At 37.5% G+C, this 22,402-nt stretch overlaps 2 protein-coding genes across 2 annotated transcripts in view; both read right to left on the bottom strand.

Moving 5' to 3' along the window:
• Mbtps2 (membrane bound transcription factor peptidase, site 2) overlaps positions 1-22,402 on the bottom strand; it is a 46,636-nt gene that overhangs the window by 15,554 nt on the left and 8,680 nt on the right. Inside the window, 2 exon segments of the mRNA XM_032889661.1 lie at positions 8,095-8,222; positions 11,630-11,733. Of these exon segments, the coding sequence (XP_032745552.1) occupies positions 8,095-8,222; positions 11,630-11,733 (232 nt within the window).
• Yy2 (YY2 transcription factor) lies at positions 281-8,203 on the bottom strand. The gene is made up of 2 exons (XM_032889662.1): positions 8,095-8,203; positions 281-3,053 (listed from the first exon to the last, which is right to left on the bottom strand). Exon 2 carries the CDS (start codon positions 3,003-3,005, stop codon positions 1,875-1,877), a length of 1,131 nt encoding a protein of 376 aa, XP_032745553.1. The 5' UTR covers positions 3,006-3,053; positions 8,095-8,203; the 3' UTR covers positions 281-1,874.

Raw genomic sequence — 22,402 nt, forward strand, 5'->3', positions numbered from 1 at the left:
ACTAGTAACAGAAATATGGAATGGACAAGCCAATAAAAGTGGAGTCATATAATAGCACCGGTTTCTTGACCTTACAGATGACCTTTCCAATTGTCTTCCAGGCTTGCAGTTAGTACTGCTACCCCTCTAAATTCTGAATTTACTAATGAAGACTAACTAGGTGAAGCAGACACATTTCATTTATCTAAATAAATATTAATGATCCTGGCTGTTACTGAACGGATACTAGCAGCAGTTTTCCTTTGCCTTATTTTTAGCTACAATTCACACAAGCAAGCTATTTTTAATTCTTTAAACAGTTTTATTTTTGCTTTTTCTATAACACAAAAGTATATATCAAACATGCAATCAATTAGAAGATAAGGGTTTATGTAATCAAGCACTACTCTTAATTAATTAAAGAAATTACACTCCACAACAGCACTCTAAATAGTATTTTTTGGGGATAGAATAAAATAACTAAAAGGTGTTTAAACTGGCTAATAAAATTATGTCATCTAACGTTCTATACTGTATAATACAGATAAAAGAAACTTATACAAAATGTCTTGGTATCAAAGAATACTGCCAAACTTAAGACAGCAAACAAACCTATAAAGTTTCTTTATCAGAATTATATGAACGCATAAAACTGTCAATTCTTTAAAGACTTACAAACACCAACTCCACAGAAATCAGATATATAATTACTAAACATATTCCTAAAAGTATAAACATGAGCAGTTAGAACACACAATTTTAAAAAAAGAACACACAATTTTAAAACATAGTAAACTTAATATTTATGAGAATGCAAAGTCCCATTTTCACAAAGTTGTATAAAGAAATGTAATTTGACATGAATTTCATGAATTATTCTCCTGTCAAAACCATATTTCACAGAAAAAAAAACATTGCAAAGTAAGACAGGACATCTTAACAAAAATATGGAGCTCATGAATTAAGTCTCCTGTTGAAACCAAACTTCAAAAAACACCACTACAGAGTAAAACAGAGCATATTAGCAACATTACGTATGTTTTGAGATTCATGAGTTATCCTCATGTCAAAATCAACTTTACAATAACACTACTGCAGAGTAATACAGGGCACTTTAGGAAAATGAAGTCTGTTGAAAGCAAGTTTCATAAAAATACCATTTTAACATATGAAGTTCGTGAAATTGTCTCTTGTTGAAACCAAACTTCAAAAAAACATCATTGCAGAAGATAGGATACCTGAGCAATATGAAGTTTGTGATTTAGTCCCCTGTTGAAACCAAACTTCACAAAAAGTCACTTCACAGAATAACGTAGAACATCTTAGGAACAACAGGGCTTGTAATTTAGTCTCCTGTTGAAATCTCAAACTTCAGTGCAAAATAGCACAGATCATTTTTAGAAACAATGTGGTTCATAAATTAGTCCATCAAAAGCAAGTTCCATAAAATACCACTGCAGAATAAAACAGGTCATCTTGGGATATCTAGTTTTTGAAATAGTCTCTTGTTGAAACCAAGTTTCATAAAATTACCACTGTAGAAGATAGTGTATCTTAGGAATACGAGGTTCATAGTTTAGTCTCTTGTTGAAACCAAGTATCTCAAAAAACTCCAGCTTTAAAAGAACTCAGGCCAACTTTAGCAATATGAGGCTTGTGAATTAGTTCCCTGTTGAAACGAAACTCCCCCAAAACACCGCTATAGTATAAAATACAGCATCTTATCAACATAAAACTTTTAACTTAAGTTTTACTCTATCAAAACATAAACCTCAGATATGCATAATTCATTTGCAATAACTTTCCTAGAAACTGTTCAAACAAGGGCCATATTATTCCCAGGCACATTACTGTAAAATACTTCCCAGGCTTCAAAAGGATCTTCTGACTTCTTTTTACTGGTCATTCTTGTTCTTTACATGTGTTAAGATATGCGATTTCAGGTTTGTCGACTGGGCAAACTTCTTGTTGCAGGCATCAAATGGGCACACAAAAGGTTTGTCTCCAGTATGGATTCGCACATGTGTGCGCAAATTGAAATCGAGGGAAAAGCGTCTCCCACAGCCTTCAAAGGTACACTGGTAGGGCTTCTCTCCAGTGTGAACCAGCTGATGACGTTTCAGCTTCGAACTCTCAACAAAAGCTTTGCCACATTCTGCACAGACATGTACTCTAGGCCCATGGATGTGCAGGTGCTTTCTCATAGCAGAATTATCTTTGAACATCTTCCCACAGCCTTTATGAGAGCATGCTACCGGTCTTGGAAAGTCTCCTTTTGGCTTTTTGGGTTTCATGCTAGTAAATTCTGCCAGTTGTTTGGGATCAGAAAGATCGATGCCAGGTATTCCTTCAGGAGGAAATTTCTTTCCTGTCATATACTCAGAATAATCGGGGGTTGACTCACCAGCCTCTTCTTCAGCCACGGGATCTTCTTTTAAATTATTATCCTCCCACATGGCGAAGGGAAATTCTCCATCAAGACCATCGATTTGTATCTGCTTCTGTTCCCACTGTTTGTCACCCAGGTCAGGGTTCACGCCTTCTTCTGCACCGGCCTCGATAATGGTCGTCAAACCACAGAGATTCCCTCCATAGGGGCTGAGCTCATCTTGACCATTCTCTGCCGCCATGAAGCCAGAAAAAGTGGCAGTGGTCGGCTGGAGATAGTCGTCTTCAGTAACTGGCAAAACCATCTGGCTTTCAAATTCAGTACCGAGTAGTAGGTTGTCTGAGTCTTGGTAGTCCACCACCTCCTCTCGTGTCTGCACGATAATCATTTCCTGATCATGATCTCCATTACTCAGGTTGCTGCCCGCAAGTGGCTGCAGAGCAATAAGAGGAGAGTGGTAGTGGCCACCATGCGCCCAATCAACACCTACATCTCCATACACTTCGATGGTTTGGCTTACATTGGTTTCCAAAGAAACCGTCTCGATTTCATCGAGCGGCTGCAGCTCCACAAAATCAGCGGGAATCTCTGCGTTTTCTGTGGTGAGACACATAAGTTTCTCTGTATCTGAGGCCATGGCGGAGACCTGCGTACCGGTCCTGGGTAGCAAGCAGGTGGGAGACAGCTGTGGAGTAGAAAAAAAATCAGGGAAGAAAAAGCACGCGTTTGCGTGCTAAACAAAACAAAGCCAAAACAAGAAAAACCCCCAACCAACAAAACTACAACAACCAAAAAAATCCAAAAACAAAAACAAACCCGAGAGAGCGTGACGAAAACCGTGCGCTTCTGAGAAAAGCAGGCCGTCGTCTGAGACACTAAGGCGTTTCCGGAGACGCTTATAGGTGTTTCCGGAGGACAAGACGCATGCGTTGGGCGTGTCACTGGACATTTCACTGGGCACGCCACTGGATACGCCACTGGATACGTCACTAAACTGCGACAGACCAATCAAGAAAGCTTCTTTTGCGCATGCCTACATGATTGCGCAACTTCCTGCACGAGTTGCAGAACCTTCGCTGGGTTTCTCCAGTCCAGTTACTGACTGAATATAAGTTTCCCATCTAGGTTTACTAGAATTTTCTATATTTTACTTCAGTTGATTTCTTACCTACCCTCAGCCAGGCTGAGGGTAGATGTCAGATCTAGGAAAAAAGAAAGTCTAGTCCTTTTAAATTTTATACTTTATATCAGATCTAGGAAAAAAAGAAAGTCTATTTCCTTTAAATTTTATACTTTGTGTCTGAATAGTATACAAATATCCTACCACTGAGCTACATATTGTCAACCCCATTATAATTGTTTCTTTCCCCTTACTTAATCACAATACATACTTAAGTATAGTTTTTAAAATATTAATATATGTTAGTCTTTAGTCTTAACATGTTAGATAAGGAAAATTTCCTGAAAATAAATTTTTTTCAAAAATTTCCAATATTAATTCACCCTTGCCTTGAAATATACCATATTTTGTGCTTTATTGCAATATATAATATATATTATAATTTTTATTGTATAAATATGTTTATATAAAATAATAAAAAATAAATATATTATAAATTATATAGTTCACATATGACAATATATATAAAACATAATATATATTTATATATAAATATACATAATCTGTATTATATATAACAATTATGATATATGCTATATAATCTATAATGTGAAATATATATTATATATTATATCTCTATTATATGTATTTATATACATATAAATTTATATTATATATACATCTGTGCTATATTTTCTTAATAAAACAAAACTTAATTTCTACTAGGTATTAGAGGGCATATGTCTACTTGATCAATTCTAAAGGTGGAGGAAGAAAGAACTGGTGTTCAAGATGAGCCTAGACTATATACTGAGACCACGTGCCAAAGAAAACAACAACAACAAAAATCCAAACCCTCCACAAAAATCTATCTATGACAAACAAAAGAATGAAAAGATACTTAGAGACTTTCTGTACATGATTTTGAAAAGTTTATGCTATGATTTTTTTTTTGACTCTACTTGTGATAAAATGCATATATATATATATATATATATATATATATATATATATATATATGGAATAAAATGTGGAGAAACAACTGAGAATATTTTCTGAGTATTATGCATGCAGTATAAAGGCATTAGTATAAAAGTAAACTTTTCAAATTATGATAGTACTTTGAAAAGTTAACATTATAAAAGATATCCTAACTGTTGTGTATATCTAAACAGTTGCCTCAATATAAACATTACCAGACAAGAGTTATTGTATAAATAAGCATGGAGTTAACTATGTATTATGAGTGCATTGTACTATAATATCAAAGGAAAAGAGCTACTACAATGACATTCAGCAATTATTTAATGTTTAAAATGTGCTTTACATGACAGGTACAATTTTGACTACTATGGCATGCATCATCACACTTTATAATCTTTTCTTAAGAAAACAATTTATTGAAGATTTTGAATATTCTATCTATAAAACTTTTAAGGGGATTCTTTATCAACTTTTATAATTTCTCCTCTTTGCATTTAATAGCCTGATTAGTTAATTTCAGCTATTTTCCCATTCTTATATTCTGTTTTCTAAAAACACTTATAGATGAATAAAAAACACTAACAATTGATAAAATTTTCAGTATACCAGATATTATTCACCAATGTGAATACAGATTCTGTCAATAGCTACAATTTCCTATTTATCAGATATTATTCACCAATCTAAATATAAATTCTATCAGTAACTGTTTCTTCCTGTTCCTTAACATTTGTAGTTTTTCCAAATAACTCTTAAGATTTATCATTCTGGTTCTATAATTTTTTATATTTTGATTCTATATTTATTAATTATCCCATTATTTCTTTTTAAAAAAGATTTATTTTGCATGTGTGATTATTTTCTCTGAATATATGTACATGCATGTGTGATATTTTTGTAGGTCAAAAGATTCCCTGGACCTGGAGTTAAGGATGGTTGTAAACTGCCATGTGAGTGCAGGTCCTTTGTAAGAGCAGCAAATGCTTTTTACATTAACCTTTGAACTATCTCTGCACTCCCTACCCCATTATTCCTACCTATTTTGTACTTGCTTTCACATTTCTTAAGTTTATTGCCTTACTGACTTATTTCCATTTCAAATTGTACAACTGGATGAGGCATTGAACTTTTAATAAAGCTTTATATTTACTAAATATATTTATTATATATTAGTAAGATCATTATTATTTATGGATAATGAATCACAACTCATACAATCAAGTTATGATTAATTATTAAAACTTAATAATGGATTATAATTAAATGGATCCAATTTGTGACTAAGACAAATTTTTAAATTTTCTTTTTTTCTCTCTCTCTCTCTCTCTTTTTTTTTTTTTCGGAGCTGAGGACTGAACCCAGGAGCCTTGCGATTACTAAACAGCGCTCTACCACTGAAACTAAATTTCCTTAAATTTTCTTATTACTTAGATTTGAGATTCGTGAACATAAGAATTTCTTTATCAATTTCATGGATATTTAAAAAGAAATTATCTGTGTTCATAATATACAATATGACTTACCTATTTTTATAAAACTAATTATAAGATCCCATGCTCTTACTTAAAATTCCATTTATAGATAAATACAGTATATTTATAATTCTCTTTATACTTGTTCTATTTCATTTGGTGAATTGTTATTTCACAGAATAAGAGTCATTATTTTTGGTTGTGAGCCTAGCTTTTAACAGCTGAGCCATCTCTCCAGCCCATAGGAAGAACAGCAATATCAACCAACCATACCCGGCCAGACCCACCAGAGCTCCTGGGGACTAAAGCACCAACCAAAGAGTACACATGGACAGACCCATAGCTCCAGCCACATATGTAGTAGAGAAAGGCAGTGTCTGACATCAATAGGAGAAGCCCTTGGTCCTGTGAAGGATCATTGTCTTAAGTATAGGGGAATGCCAGGGTGTTGAGGTAGGAGTGGGTGGGTGGGAGTGGGAGCATCCTCACAGAAGCAGGGGGAGGGGGTATGGGAGAGGGGGGAAAGGAGATAACATTTGAAATGTAAATACATAAAATATCCAATTAAAATGCATTATAAATAAAAAAGTCATTAGTTTTAATGTATATTATATTCCTTATTATTAGCTGATATATTATTTGCATAGAATAGAATATTCTGCATTTTTATTTTCCAATTATTAGAGTAATTTTTAGATAGAATTTTCTAAACATCACAAGTATGATAGTTTTAAAATCTAAAGTAAGGGCTTTTTCTTTTTATAGTGCTAGGGATCAAACCCAGGGTCTCATAGATGCTATACAAGCACCCTATAGTGAAACATATATATATGTATATGTATATGTATATGTATATGTATATGTATATCTCGACCTGACATTTTAACAGTAGAGTTGATCTCATTTGTGTTTGGGGTAATTTATAATAATATAAGAAAAAATATTTTGTTTTTTTTTAAGTTGGCTTATATTTTCACTTGATAGGTCTTTTTTCTTTTGTGTGCTTCATGCTTTCATTCAATATGATCACTTGAAATGTTTAAATGTATTTTTTCATATCACTTACTGTATACTATGACACTCAAACCATAATTTCTGACTTAATCTCAAGTGTAGTCATCATATTCACTCTATAAGAAAGTAAGGGAATCTAGATTGAAGACTTGTGGCTTTTTACTTTACCCAATCCCATTTTTTTAAAGAAAAAAAAATTGAGTCATTTATATGTATGAATGTTTTGCCTACATAGCCTGTGGAGAGCAGTATATTGAATCCCCTGGGCTGTGAACCATCATGTGGGTACTGAGAACCAAATTTATGTCCTCTTCAAGAGTATCAAGAGCTCTTTACTGCTGAGCTTTCTCTAGCCCCCAATGTAAATTTTATTACATTCCATTTATTTTGTGCATGTATACATCATAGCATAAACACAGAACTCAAAGGACAACTTGTAGATGTTGGTTCTCTCCCTCCTGCCATGTAGGACCTAGGAATTGAACTGAGGTCATTAGGCTTGGCAGCAAATGTCTTTACTTACTGAACCATGTTGTTGGCCCCACCTCAATTCTTTTTTGACTCCATGTTAGTTATCTTATACCACAGTCTCCTGTTCAAAAATTCTACTTCCATACTTGCTTAGCCTTAGTTATTCCATTTAAGGAGATGTAGGATTATGGTAGACTTGACTTCTGTTCCTTTAGCTGAGATGGATCTGTTTTTCCCACAATTTCTCCCCTCCATAATTGTATATCTGTGGGTGAGTCTTTTTGTCTGATTGAACTCCAACATCAATACTTGCACACCATCTTTTTCTTCATTCTTGAATTATGGTTTATCACATGACTGGCTTTTCACGCTCTCTCTTGACTTTTGGACATTTCTTTGTATATTTCAGCTAACTTGACATTCTTCATAGTTGTGGTTTCAGGTTTTGATCATGCCTTTGCTTCAGTAAATATGAAGTGTTCCCTTCCGATTTTAATTTAAATTTTTAGTAATTTATATTGTTTTTTAAAAATTGCTTATGAGATGCTCTAATAAGCTGAATTTATTAACTAAATGTTATTTTTCATGAGACTACTACAATGAAACCACAGAAAATCAAAACTCAAACAACACATAAACATTTAAAATAATGAAATAATTATTACCTGCACAAAATATCCTTAGCTGCTGGACTGGTGATATAAGTTGCAAATGGGTGGTGAACAGATCAACAAATGCTCCAGGATAAATAATGAAGAGGAAAATTCCAAAGCCATTAAATCGAACTTGTTCCCTAAGAAAACATGTAAAAAAAATCACATTAAGAAAAAGGAATTTACTAATATTATTATATTTGTCAAGTTAATAATGATGCAATCTTAAAATATTCTATAATCCAAACCTTTAAAAATAATCTTCTTGGAGAGATAAGATATATAGAATAAAAACTAATAATCATAACTTTAAAAGTGTAATTTGGCCTAGGTTCTAGAGAATTCTGAAGAATACACTTAAAATGCCAAAACTTTAGGATTTTTCTTGAATATATAATTTGAAATTTGATTTATATAGAGAAATAGCTAATAATTCTATGAGAAATCAATGATAGAAAGTTACAGTGTACTATTAACTATTTTCAGAGGACAAAGGGGAATATATATAACTCAAATATATGATCCAAACACATTCATTTGCCTTAGTTAATATAAATAAGGCTAAAGATTTATGTAAGTATATTTCTGTTCAGCAAATACTAAGATAAGTACATTTAAAAAGAGTTAATGGTAAGATAGCCCTACCACTTCATTTCTATAAATACATATTATAGATTTAATAGTTTCCTAGGATCAAACAGATACTATAAGAAAAACATTACCTTAATAGTAAATATATAAGACAACTATATAATTCACTCTTTGTTGGTAAGGATATATAAAAAATTCATAGTTCATAATGGCAGATGGTACTATGCAGTCTGCTAGAAAATGTGATCAGTGGTTTTAGCAGCTGTAAATCTTGTGAACTATAACAGTAACCAGTCTACCAAGATTGTTATGTGGATAACTACATTTCTGATTGGATTCAGTTCTGCTCTACAGGAGGCATCATCTCGTGCTTGCTAAATCTAGGCAAAACCCTGTAGTTTGGGAAGTGTGGTGGTTTAATAAGAATGAACACCATAAGCTCATAAATTTAAGTGCTTAGTCACCAGGGAGTAGAACTGTTTAAAAGGATTAGAAGGACTACGGGGTGTTGGGGTAGGTGTTGATTAGCTGGAGGAAGTGTGTCACTGGGAATAGACTTTAAGGTTTCAAAAACCCATGCTGGGCCCAGTCTCTTTTTCTCTGCCTGCCTACCTGCTGATCAGGATAAAAAGTTCTCAGCTACTGGTCCAGTTCCATGCCTGTTGGCATGTTCCGTGCCATGATGATAACAGACTAAATCTCTGAAACTGTAAGCAAGCCCCCAATTAAATGCTTTCTTCTATAAGAGTTGCTTTGGTCATGGTCTCTTCAAAGCAATAGAACAGTGACTATGGCAGGAGGTCATACACCATAGGGGAGAATCTACTATTATTGTTTTGCTAAATAGACATAGAATTAACCTGCTTTCTAAATAATTTATCTTTATATCCATATAATAGTGATACTTCATCCATTATCAAAAAAGCTTTTCTATTCATTTTTTTTTTTTTTTTTTTTTTGGGCAGCGGATGGCCCTTAATACAGAGATTCACAACTGGTCAAAGTACAGAGAATAAGAAAATATGGAGTGTTCACCCAAATATGGGGCATCTCAAACACCCATTTCCTTGAGGCTCAGAGAAACATTGTGGAAGAGGAGGCGAAAGATTTAAGAGTCAGTTTGGGAAGGACTGCTGCAAAACACTTTCAGGCGTGCTTGGCCAGTACAATCGTGAACTCACAACAGCTATGGTTTCCTGCAGAAGGCCATAAGATCAAATCAGTCAACAGTATATCATGGATGGGGGAGAAGTGCTTGAGGCATTTCCCCAATTTAGAAGTTACTGGGAGCTGAGGGTTTCTGGGAGATTGCCAGTGCTCCAGTGGATGGCACTACATCCATGCAGATCGCAGATAGCACTAACTTGACTTAGAGGGTTACTAAGTGGTAAGGGGAGAACTTGAAAGGGAGATATGAGGATCTGAAAGGAATTGGAGGCAACGAATAGGGAACAGATATGATCAAAATACATTATATACATAGGTAAAACTCAAAGAATAAATAGAAAGTATTAAAAAGTTATCTAATTATTTCACAAACATACTATAAAATATGAAAATACAAATAATGTTTGTAGAACAAAACCTTAAAGGTTACATGTGAAAGCAAAACTGTTTTTGATTTTTATAAAAGGTAACTGGGGTTGGTGAGATTGCTCATTTAATAAAGATGCTTCCTAGAATCGAACTTAGGATCTGACATCCTAAGTTCGATTCTAGCAAGACACTTGATAGGAGAGAAATGATTCCTGAAAATTATTCTCTAATCTCCACATGTGTGCCACATGTATACATCCTCTTACATGCGCATACACATGCCAGATTTTTTTAAAGGTAACTGCCTCTTTAAACCAGTAGTGTACACATCAAATATGCTGTTACAATGAATGTCTACTTGCTGTAGCTAAATTTGTTTCATATACAACAGGAAAAGTAATGATTAATCTTCTCAGAACAGTGATTTGCCTTCTCCCTGATCCATGCACACAAAAGATAAAATATCCCTGTCTGTATATTTCTGATTATTGCAGACTTGTTATGGGGTATCGGGGAAGCAGGGACCACACTTGCCTTCTTCAAGTAGAAAGATACATTCAGGTGTCAACCACCAACACAGCACAGCACAACACAGCACAGCACAGCAAAGTAAGTCCTTGGTCTCATCTTCTTAATCTCCCACCTGGGATTCTAGGTAGGCTTAGATATCACTGAACCCAGCACTTCTAGGTTTTTTCTGTTCTACCCAATATAGGACAAGAGCAGAAGCAGGAAATTGTTTCAGCTGGATAAGATAAGGCCATGCATAGTGGCACATGCTTTATTACCTAATACTTGGAAGACTGAGGCAGGAAGACCCTGAGTATGAGGTTAGCCTGGGTTAGAGAACTCTTTCTTTCCTACTACTCGCTCCCCCCAAAAACATTTTGAGGCAGTGGCAAACGGTTAAATTCAGGGGACGCTAGAGGATGGGGCAGTCGATAAAGAAACTTTCTATCAATCATATGACCTGAGTTTGATCTCTGGGACCCACATGGTGGAAGGAGAAAAAACAACTCCAACAAGTTCTCTGACTTCTACAAGTATGCAACATCAACATCATGTGTGTGCACATGCATGCATGCACAAACATACACACACATACATAATTAAATAATGTAATTTTTAAAATAAAAAGACTAGAGGAAAACCTTGAGGCACTGGGGTTATAATCATGCTGGCATAAAGCAAAGGACAGAAAGACATAGAATACAAATGACTACATCACTAAAAGGGCATATCAGTGATATATTGATTTTTTTAAAAGAGAAGCTTCCTCAACATAATAAATGGTGGGTATACATTGAATAATATCTACAGAAGACAAAAAAAACTCATCAAAACACAGGATTTTATTTAGTCCTCTTAAATGAAAAGCTTCTTAGAATGTAGTAGAAAAGAAAAAGTTAGGTCTAATTACCTAATGGCTGCTATACCGTGTCCAATTTCATGTACAACACCACTAATGAGGACTGCAGCGAAGAAGTAAGTCAGCTGATTGACAGGTAAATTTATACCAGGAACCTGTTTATAGACATAATATAGCAATGATTATCAGTGTGGGTACAGGAGAGTCCCATTTGTATACCAAGAGGCATGATCTTCACTGTCTTAAAGCTGAAACCTCTAAACTTAGTATTCTATGATCTAAAAAGTATTATGACCATTAATGATCAAATTTTACTTCTACCTTAAAGAAAAAGCAATGCTTTGTTTTAACCTATGTAATTTCTGCAAATCAGACATGCTATCAGTTTAAAGGAAAGAGAAAGAACTATATTAAAAACTTACATCTCTAGAGTCCCAAGAACTTGGCCATGGGAAAGAATGAGGGTGCCCTGAGTGTCAGAGAAAGCAGGGTGATGACATTGATCTGTCCTTAATTTAAGGGTTGGAGTCTCAATTTGAGAACTCTCAAAATCATTAGTCCTAGCTAGCAGTAGTGGTGCACACCTTTAATATCAGCATTCAGGTGGCAGAAACAGGTAGATCTCCAAGTTTGAGGCCAGACTGTTCTATAAAGTGAGTTAGTTATAGGACAGCCAGAGACACAGAGAGACCCTGTACAAGAGTTCTTAGTCCTATCTCTAAACTGTTATTACAAGATTTCAAAAGCTCATACTGAGTCATAAGGCAAATGAGTGAGGCTATCTTTAATACTCACAACTTATTAAGAGGAAATAAAATGTAATGGAAGCTGTTCTAACAAAATGCCTGGTCAGTGTTGGCACACCATGCCCTTCATTCCTCTTACCCTATCAATTTATTTCTCAGAAAAATAGAAGTGAAGATGCACACATTAATGCAATATAGACACATGGACATATGAAGAAGCAAGAGTAGTTCTTGTATTCTAAAAATGTTGTGCATACAGATATCAGTGCATGCATAAGGAAAGAATTCTCTTATCCAACCTGACCAGTAAAACTTTGATAGCCAAGAGAGCCCTATAAGGTAAATTTTTTGTCAAGGTGGGAACCTGAACACATGTGTCTTGGAGTTTTACTGCTGTGAACAGACACCATGACTAAGGCAACTCTTATAAGAACAACATTTAATTGGGGCTGGCTTAGAGGTATCAAGGTAGAAGCATCGCAGCATCCAGGCAGGCATGGTGCAGGAGAAGCTGAGAGTTCTACATCTTTATCTGCAGGCCTCTTAGAGAAGACTGACTTCCAGGGAGCTAGGACTAGGGTATTAAAGCCCATGTCCAAAGTGACACACCTAGTTCAACAAGGCCGCATCTCCTAATAGTGTGACTCCCTAGTCCAAGAATATGCAAACCATTACATTCCACTCCCTGGCCCCCATAGGCTTGTTCAAACCTGAGTCTATGGGGGCCAAACCAAAACATAGCATAATTCAAAATGCATTTAGTCCAACTCTATATAGTAGTCTCAAAAATGTTAAGTCCAAAGTTTAAGGTCTCTTCTGAGATTCATCCAATCACTTAACTATAATCCCCAAAGCAAGACAGGAAACCAGCTGGGCAGACTCCAAACTGCTGCATCTCCATGTCTGATGTCAAAAGCTGTCTTCAGATATCTAACTCCTTGAATGCAGCAAACTTCTTTCTCCTAGGCTGGTTCCACTCCGTTAACAGCTTTCCTTAGCAGCAGACCATGGCTCTGGCATCTAGAATATTTTGTAGTCTCCAAGGCAACTTCAATGTTACAGCTTCTTGTTTCAATGTAGGCAACGTCAATGCTACAGCTTCTTGTTTCAATGTAGGCAACTTCAATGCTACAGCTTCTTGTTTCAATGTAGGCAACTTCAATGCTACAGCTTGTTTCAAATGTAGGCAAATCCAATGTTACAGCTTCTTGTTTCAATGTAGGCAACTTCGATGTTACAGCTTCGTATTTTAATGTCTGGGATCCACACCTGCTCTTCTGGGCTACTCCAAAGGACTGACATCAGTTCTCTAGCTCTGCCCTCTGTAGCACTCTAAGCTCGGGTTCATCTACTCCACTGCTGCTGCTATTCTTGGTGATCTTCCCATGGTACTGGCATCTCTAGTACACTGGGGCCTTCTGCTGCAAACAGGCTTCACCAATAGCCTTTCATAGGCTCTCTTCATGGTTTCAAGCCTCAACTCCTTTTCCTGACTCCTTCAGTCCTGGGCTGTCAACTGCAACTGAGGCTGCACCTTCACCAATGGCCTTCCATGGCCTCTCACAGTGCCAAGCTTCTGCTGTTCTTCATGATGCCTTCAGGCCTTCAAAACCAGTACCACCTGGGTAACTCTCTCACATTACCAAGTACAACTACAGCATGAAGAACAACCTTGGTTATCTCTGGAACACAGCTTCTTTTTTAAGCACACTGTAGCTGTCTTCAGACACACCAGAAGGCGGCATCAGATCCCATTACAGATGGTTGGGAGCCATCATGTGGTTGCTGGGATTTGAACTCAGAACCCCTCTGGAAGAAACAGTCAGTGCTCTTAACCACTGAGGGCTATCCAGCCCTGGAACCCAGCTTCTTTGTGCTCTCAGAAAACAATTCCCAAAAGATTTCACCTCAGTGATGCTGGTGTCTTCTTAATCACTGTTAATTTCTTAGCTCCAGTAACCAGAATCAACTGTCCCAGTGGTCCCTTCTATTTTTCACTCTTAAGCCAGAGCCACGTGGCTGACGCTTCTGAGTTCTGCTACCTGCTGGGCCTGGAACACGTCCCCCTTGTTCTATTACATTATCACTAGCTTTCTGTTTTCCAACTCCTTCACTGCCTAAGCTTTGTGGTCCTGGATCTTGCTCTGTAGATTAACCTTGAACTCAGAGATATGCATGCATGCCTCCTGGGATTAAAAGTGTATACTACCATACCTGGATTTAAGCTTTTCTTCACCTAGAAATTGCTCATTCCCAGGCTGGCCTTGGACCATCCTGGTCTACCTATTGAGTATTGCTAGTCACCAGTTCTACAAAGTGAGACTCTCCAAACCAAAAAACAGATACTTGTATACATAAGTCCAAATATTTGAGAGAATAAATTCTTAGGTAAGCACAGTAATTATTGGAGGTCCAGCTCTGTTTGTTAACTCAAGCTAAATAATCTTGAGAAGCTGGTATATATTATCTCTCAGTACTTCAACCTCATCTTAGAATAGAAATAATCACATTTACATAAAATATAATTTTGAGGATAAAATAAGTTAATTTTTGTCCATTACCATTATGCCCTAGAGAAGGTAATAATGTTCTTAGAAGATTTTGATACTGTTTTGTTAGGGTTTCTATTTCTATGATGAAACCCAATGACCAAAAAGAAAGCTGGGGAGGAAAAGAGTTTTGCTTACACTTCCATATCACTGTTCCTTATCAAGGGAAGTCAGGGCAGGAATACAAACAATGGCAGGATCCTGGAGGCTGCTTATTAGTTTGCTTCTCATGGCTTACTCAGTCTACTCTTTTATAGAACCCAGGACAACAAGCCCAGGGAAAGCACCACCCACAATGGGCTGGGCCCTCCCCTATCAATCACTAATTCAGAAAATACCTTTCAGCTGGATCTCATGGAGGCATTTTCTCAACTGAGGCTCCTTCCTCTTTGATGACCCCAGTTTATGACAAGTTCACACACACACACAGAACCAGCACGACTGACCCCTTGTCATCATGACACAAATCCGTCACTATTAAGGCACAACTTTTCCTTTCTTATTCATCTCCATGATCTCACATTAAAATCATAAATAAATTTAAAAGTCTCACAATTTTTATAAAAACAAACATTAAAATTTCAGTCTCTTTAAAATATTCAATCTCTCTAAAAATCTGAAATCTCTTTTAAAAGTCCAAAGACTTTTAGCTGTGGACTCCTATAAAAGTCAAAATTAAACTAAATACTGTCTTCATCAGGGAAGAATCAAGGCACAGTCAAAATCAAATCAAAGCCAAACAAAACCCTGAATGCATAAACAATAGTGTCCAATGTTGGATCCACTCATGATCCTCTGGGCTCATCCAAAGACTTGGGTCAGTGCCTCTGCTCCACCCACTGCGGCACACACAGCTTGTCTTCTGGGCTCTGGCTGGCGCCACACTGCTATTGCTCTTGGTGGTCATCTCGGTGGTAGTGGAATCTCCAAAACTGTGGGGGTCCTCTGCTGCAACTGGGCTGCATTTTCATGAATAGCGTCTTATATGCTCTCTTCATGGTGCCAAGCCTCAAATTCTCTGTATGACTCCATCAAGCCTGGGCCTTCAACTGTCATGGAAGCTGCACCTTCACCAATGGCTTCTCACAGTGCCAAGTCTCAGCTGCTCTCCATGAACCTTTCATGCCTTCGAAGCCAGATCTACCTGGGTGACTTACACTATACCAGGCTCAACTGCCAGTGTAAGGTTCAAGATTGGTCATCTCTGGAATACAGCTTCTGTCTGCTGACTCTCAGGAAACAGCTCCCAGAGGATTTCACCCCAACAATGCTAGTCTCTTCTTATTCAATGCCAAATTCTCAGCTCCAGCATAGTAGCATCAAGTATCCGAGTAATGCAAAAGGTTTCACACTAGTAGTGCTGGTATCTTGTTACCAACAGCTGATTCTTCAGCCCCAGCTAACCAGAACACAGGATTTTAAATTAAAATAGCAAACAGCCTGGATAGTCTTTTAAACTTCCCTCTGATATTTCACAAGCCATCCTCTGTACTGTTCTCTCAACACTCTTATCTTCCAAGCTTCTAAAGAACTGAGTTCTCAACACTCAGTGGCTTTTTTTTTAGCTCAAAGTTCCAAAGTCCTTCCACAATCCCAAAAACACGGTTGGCTCTGTCACAGCAATACTCCCACAATCCTGGTACCTTTGTCTTAGGGTTTCTATTGCTATAATGAAGCACCATGACCAAAAAGCAAGTTGAGGATGAAAGGGGTTTTTTTGGCTTATATATTCAGATCACTGCTCATCACTGAAGGAAGTTAGGACAGGAACTCAAGCAGGGCAGGAACCTGGAGGTAGGAACTGATGCAGAGGCCATGGAGGGATGCTGCTTACTGGCTCACTCCCCTGGCTTGCCCAGCCTACTTTCCCATAAAACTCAGGATGGGCTGGACCCTCTTCCAATGATGACTAGTTGATACAATGATTTATAACTGGTTCTCATTGAGGCGTTTTCTCAATGGAGGTTCCCTCCTTTCAGATAACTCCTGCTTGTGTCAAGTTAACATAAGACTAGTCAGCACAGATAAATCTTATCACGCTGCTCTCTTAAAAACAGATAGCTATAACTTTAGGCAAGCTCATTTTATTCAAATCTACAATCTGAGTAGTCTTTTCATGGATTTTTCTTGATATACTGACATATTTGTTATTTTATTTGAAATAGGCTGATATGTAAGTTGGTAAGGAGACTAGCTTGATGTTAAAGTTACAGTGATCCTCTTGCTTCTGCCTCCCGAGTACTGGGACTATAGACATGCACTACCATGTGCAGCTGAATTTCTCTTTCTCAACAACCTGTTAACTATAATTCAAACACTAGCAGTACATGTCACTGATCCTTTGTAATGCATCTGAGAAATGTGTCCTCCAGTTTATTTGCCATATCATCTTACTTTGCTTTTAGTTTTTTTTTCTCCCACAATGTCAGTATTTATTTTATAATAACAAATGTACATGGTATGGTCATTTTAATGGCAGAAATTTGCCATATATTCTTGTTTTCCTTGCTAACTTGCCTAGGCAAGCAAATGTGTTTTTATTTCATTCTTTTTTTCCCATTTTTTAAAAAATTGGATATTTTATGTATTTACATTTCAAATGTTATCCCCTCTCCCAGTTTCCCATCTGGAAACCCCCTATCCCGTCTCTCCATCCCATGCTTCTATGAGGGTGCTCACCCACCCACTCCCTCCCACCTCCCTGCCCTGCCATTCCCCTATAGTTGGGAATTGAGCCTTCACAGGAAAAAGGGCCTCTCCTCCTACTGATGCTGGACAATGCCATCCTCTACTACATATGTGGCTGGAGCCATGAGTGGCTCCATGTGTATCCTTTGGTTGGTGGTTTAGGACCTGGGAGCTCTGGGTGTGTCTGGTTGGTTGATATTGTTGTTCTTCCTACAGAGATGCAAACCCCTTCAGCTCCTTCAGTCCTTTTTTAACTCCTCTACTGGGACCCTGTTCTCAATTCAATGGTTGGCTGTGAGCATCTGCCTCTCAGCAGAGCCTCTCAGAAGACAGCTATATCAGGCTCTTGTCACCATGTACTCTTAGGGGTATCAAATCTATGAATATTCAACATTTCCTAGAACAACAGGACTGCATGTAACTGTAAACCATGGACCCTGGGTGATGATGGTCCATTAGCTTAGATTTACCATCAGTAACAAGTGGATCAGTTTAGTTGGGAGTAGCTGTGTTTTGTGAGAAGTACATAGTAAATCTCTGTATTTCCTCTCAATATTGCTATAAACTTAAACCTGCTCTAAAAATAACATATTCAAAAATCAAAATAAGAACAAAGACATACTGTTTACCCTTACATAAAAACATTCTATAGTTTTGATGTTAATTTTATGTCTTCTTCATTTCATGCTCATGTAAATTAACCTATGTTTTCTTTTTCTTTCAAGAACCTTTGCAAACTAAAGTTTCAGACTATGGTTTTGGACTCCACAGGAGGTGAGCTTCACTTTTTAAGCCTCACAATCAAAGAGAGATCTCAGTTATTTTCTACATTCCAATGATTCTGAGTGTCCATTCTCTGATTATGAGACTCATTTTCATGATCAACATTTTAAATGTCTCTGTGATATCTTGTTATCTGAATTCTCTTTATTCAGATTTTACTGAGCAACTTTTTCTTCCCACAAATATCAGTGTCCCATTTCTCCTTCCCCATGCTGGGTAAAATACCTGTTCGGTTTAGTTCTTCCTTTTCCTGATACCTCTTTAAATGTATTCCCTTATGATTAGCTCTCATCTTGATGTGCCAGTGTGGGGGGGATACCCAGGAACACCTCCACTCTCTCAGAGGAAAAGGGGAGGGGAGAAGGGTAGGGACTGGTGGGGTAGGAGGGGGCTGAGAGCAAGGACAGGGATCAGGATGCAATGTGAATTAAAAAAAAAAAGACTAGCTCTCAAACATATCATCTAGTTCACAAAGCAACCTGCACTAAAGCACAGTTCACTTTATTTCAAATAACTCACATAATATTATGTAACCAGCTCTTTGTTCTTTCTCTACACTGTCTTCTGGATACACAATAAGAAGGAAAAAAGGTAAGAGTCTGAGTTTGTGACTGACTATAGTCACAGATGGCAGGTCTTATTGGCTGGCAGCAGTACAAGATGACCATCTGTCTCTGACATGATTGCAAAGTATTAGACGTACCAGAACACTGAATGCAGAACACTCTTTCAACCACACACAGCGCCAGGGTTATGGGAATTAATATGCAATAAGGCTGCAGGAAATTAGAGACTAAACCAGAAGTATGTTCCTTAAGCTCTGAGGGTTTATATCAAAGGCAAAAGCCAAGGGCATTCTTAAAATTATACACAAATACACATAGTAGTAGACTATGGGGCTTCTGGCCTTAATTGTAGGCACAAGTCACCTAGTATTTTTTATGAATAGTAAGCAAACTGAGAAGAAAAGAGAAGAATTTGTCTACGTGACAATTTACAGTTAGAACTTGATCAGGCAGACAGGCTAATAATGATCAGATTTTCTAAAAATGGCCTTCCTTCCCTCTTCTTTCTTGAAAACAACTACTTGTAGAACCAAGAGTCATCCTTAAACTCTCCCTGTACCCTGAAGCTTCACATTAAATCAATCACTATCTGAGAAGCATAATGGAAAACCATGCGCCTCATTCTGTTTTTCCCAGTTTGAAACTGAGAACTTCATCTGCACAGACACTGTGTTTTGATCAAATCCTCCAACTCCCTCTTTATCCCGCTACCACTTTTCCCCCTCAACTCCATCTGTTCTTTTGTTAACCCATCAAATCTTCTTAGTGTTGCCACTGAGTGCATGGTGTAGACAATCTTCTTTGTGGGTAGCCTCTCAGGAGCCTCCATTCTCTGACACAAACCTAGTTTAGATCCTTATTACTTCTAACAAGGATCATTCCATCTGAACTCTTAAATGATCTCCCCATCTTTCACCTAACTTACTTTGGTCCATTTTGCATAGAATTCTAATCCATAGGTAAAACAGAATCTTTCTACAAAGGTCTTTCATGGCCTAGATTCTACGAATATCTCCCATTTCCTACTTGTCATACTGTTCTCTTATAATATGCCTACCTCCTAAACTTTCACCATATTCCTCATAGGAATGGGCCAAAATTATGTATACTTCCTTGAATGAACCTTCTACACTCACCTCCCTCCTTCCTTTCCCCTCTTCTCTCTCTCCATCCCTCACCATCAAATTGAACTTAGGGCCTAATGCATGCTAGCCAAGTGCTCTATCATAAAGTTATGCTTCCCAATACCTTTTTTCCCCTTTGGTAAGTTTCTCACTAAGTTGTCCATGTTGACCTTGAACTTGCTTTGTAGCTAAGGTAAGCCTTCAACTTATTCCTCTCTCAATCTCCCTAGTAGTTGGGATTATAAGCTTGTACCACTAGGCCTGGCTTTTCTTTGCCATTCTAAAGGAGTAAAACATAATTTATATAGATTGTATTCACTAATGATGAATACACTATTTACTAACTGTGGTCCTGGGCAAATAATGTAATATCTTTGGGCCTTTGCTTTCTTATCCTGTAGCTGGGGAGAACAAAATAAACTTTGTGACTCTATCCTGCACTTTGGCCATTTGATGAGAGAACAAAATAAAATACATACAGAAACCTCACATGGGAAACACCGCCTATGTTCCCTAGGAATTTATGATTATTAGGATACTTCTTATTATGCTCCATGTATCAGTGGTCCCTCTATTCCTGAAATGCTCAGTTTTCCTCAAGTCTCATCTTTCATTTCCAGGCTGGGTGAACTGCCCTCATCCTGCTCTCTCTTCCTTTCCTAGGACCAGGTACACCTTATACTTCTTTGGTTACCACAACACTTTATTTAATGTCCAATCAAATAAAAATCATGGCATCTCATCTTCTAGACTGAAAATTCCATGAATATGAGCACTGGGTTTTGTTATCCAGGTAACTGGGACCCTGCGCATGGCCAGTAGGCAGGACACACTCATGAAATGTTTACTGAAGAAATAAATCCTGTCTTATGGAGGAGCTTCACCTAACAAATCATCTCAACCTCTAAGAAAGAGGTGTGACCATCTTTATTACTCTCGGTAAATCACTTGTAAGGTTTTTCACATTTGCCCAACTTAGCAGAAGTCATGCTGCATCAGATACCTCAAACTAACAGAAGAAAAAAAGTAGGGAAGCATTTAACACATGGCACTGGAGAAAATTTCCTGAACAAAACACCCAATGGCTTATGCTCTAAGATCAAGAATTGACAAGTGGGATCTCATAAAACTACAAAGCTTCTGTAAGGCAAAGGACACTGTGGTTAGGACAAAACAGCAACCAACAGATTGGGAAAAGATCTTTACCAATCCTACAACAGATAGAGGCCTTATATCCAAAATATACAAAGAACCCAAGAAGTTAGACCGCAGGGAGACAAATAACCCTATTAAAATTGGGGTTCAGAGCTAAACAAAAAGAATTCACAGCTGAGGAATGCCGAATGGCTGAGAAAGCATACAAAAGGGAAATGTTCAACATCTTTAGTCATAAGGGAAATGAATCAAAACAACCCTGAGATTTCCTGCCCAGTGAGAATGGCTAATAAAAAAACTCAGGTGACAGCAAATGCTGGTGAGGATGTGGAGAAAGAGGAACACTCCATTGTTGGTGGGATTGCAGACTGGTACAACCATTCTGGAAATCAGTCTGGATGTTCCTCAGAAAATTGGACATTGAACTACCTGAGGACCCAGCTATACCTCTCTTGGGCATATACCCAAAAGATGCCCCAACAAAGACATGCTCCACTATGTTCAAAGCAGCCTTATTTATAATAGCCAGAAGATGCAAAGAACCCAGATGCCCTTGAACAGAGGAATGGATACAGAAAATGTGGTATATCTACACAATAGAATATTAATCAGCTATCAAAAACAATGACTTTATGAAATTCATAGGCAAATGGACGGAACTGGAAAATATCATCCTGAGTGAGGTAACCTAATCACAGAAAAACACACATGGTATGCACTCATTGATAAGTGGATATTAGCCCAAATGCTTGAATTACCCTAGATGCACAGAACACATGAAACTCAAGAAGGATGATCAAAATGCGAATGCTTCACTCCTTCTTTAAAAGGGGAACAAGAATACCTTTGGTAGGGAATAGGGAGGCAAAGTTTAGAACAGAGGCAGAAGGAACACCCATTCAAAGCCTGCCCATGTGGCCCATACATATACAGCCACCAAACTAGATAAGATGGATGAAACTAAAGAAATTGCAGGCCGAGTAGGAACTTGATGTAGATCTCTCTTGAGACACAGTCAGAATACAGCAAACACAGAGGCGTATGCCAGCAGCAAACCACTGAACTAAGAACAGGACCCCTGCTGAAGGAATCTTAGAAAGGACTGAAGATCTTGAGGCTTTAGACCCCATATGAACAACAAATGCCAACCAACTGGAGCTTCCAGGGACTAAGCCTACCCAAAAAGACTATACATAGACTGGACCCTGGCCCA

The sequence above is a fragment of the Rattus rattus genome, chromosome X (assembly GCF_011064425.1).
Source record: "Rattus rattus isolate New Zealand chromosome X, Rrattus_CSIRO_v1, whole genome shotgun sequence".
In the NCBI taxonomy this organism is placed as follows: Eukaryota; Metazoa; Chordata; class Mammalia; order Rodentia; family Muridae; genus Rattus; species Rattus rattus.

Bases quoted from the DNA above. Each gene is read 5' to 3' on its own strand.
- Yy2 (XM_032889662.1), bottom strand. From the start codon at position 3,005: ATGGCCTCAGATACAGAGAAACTTATGTGTCTCACCACAGAAAACGCA.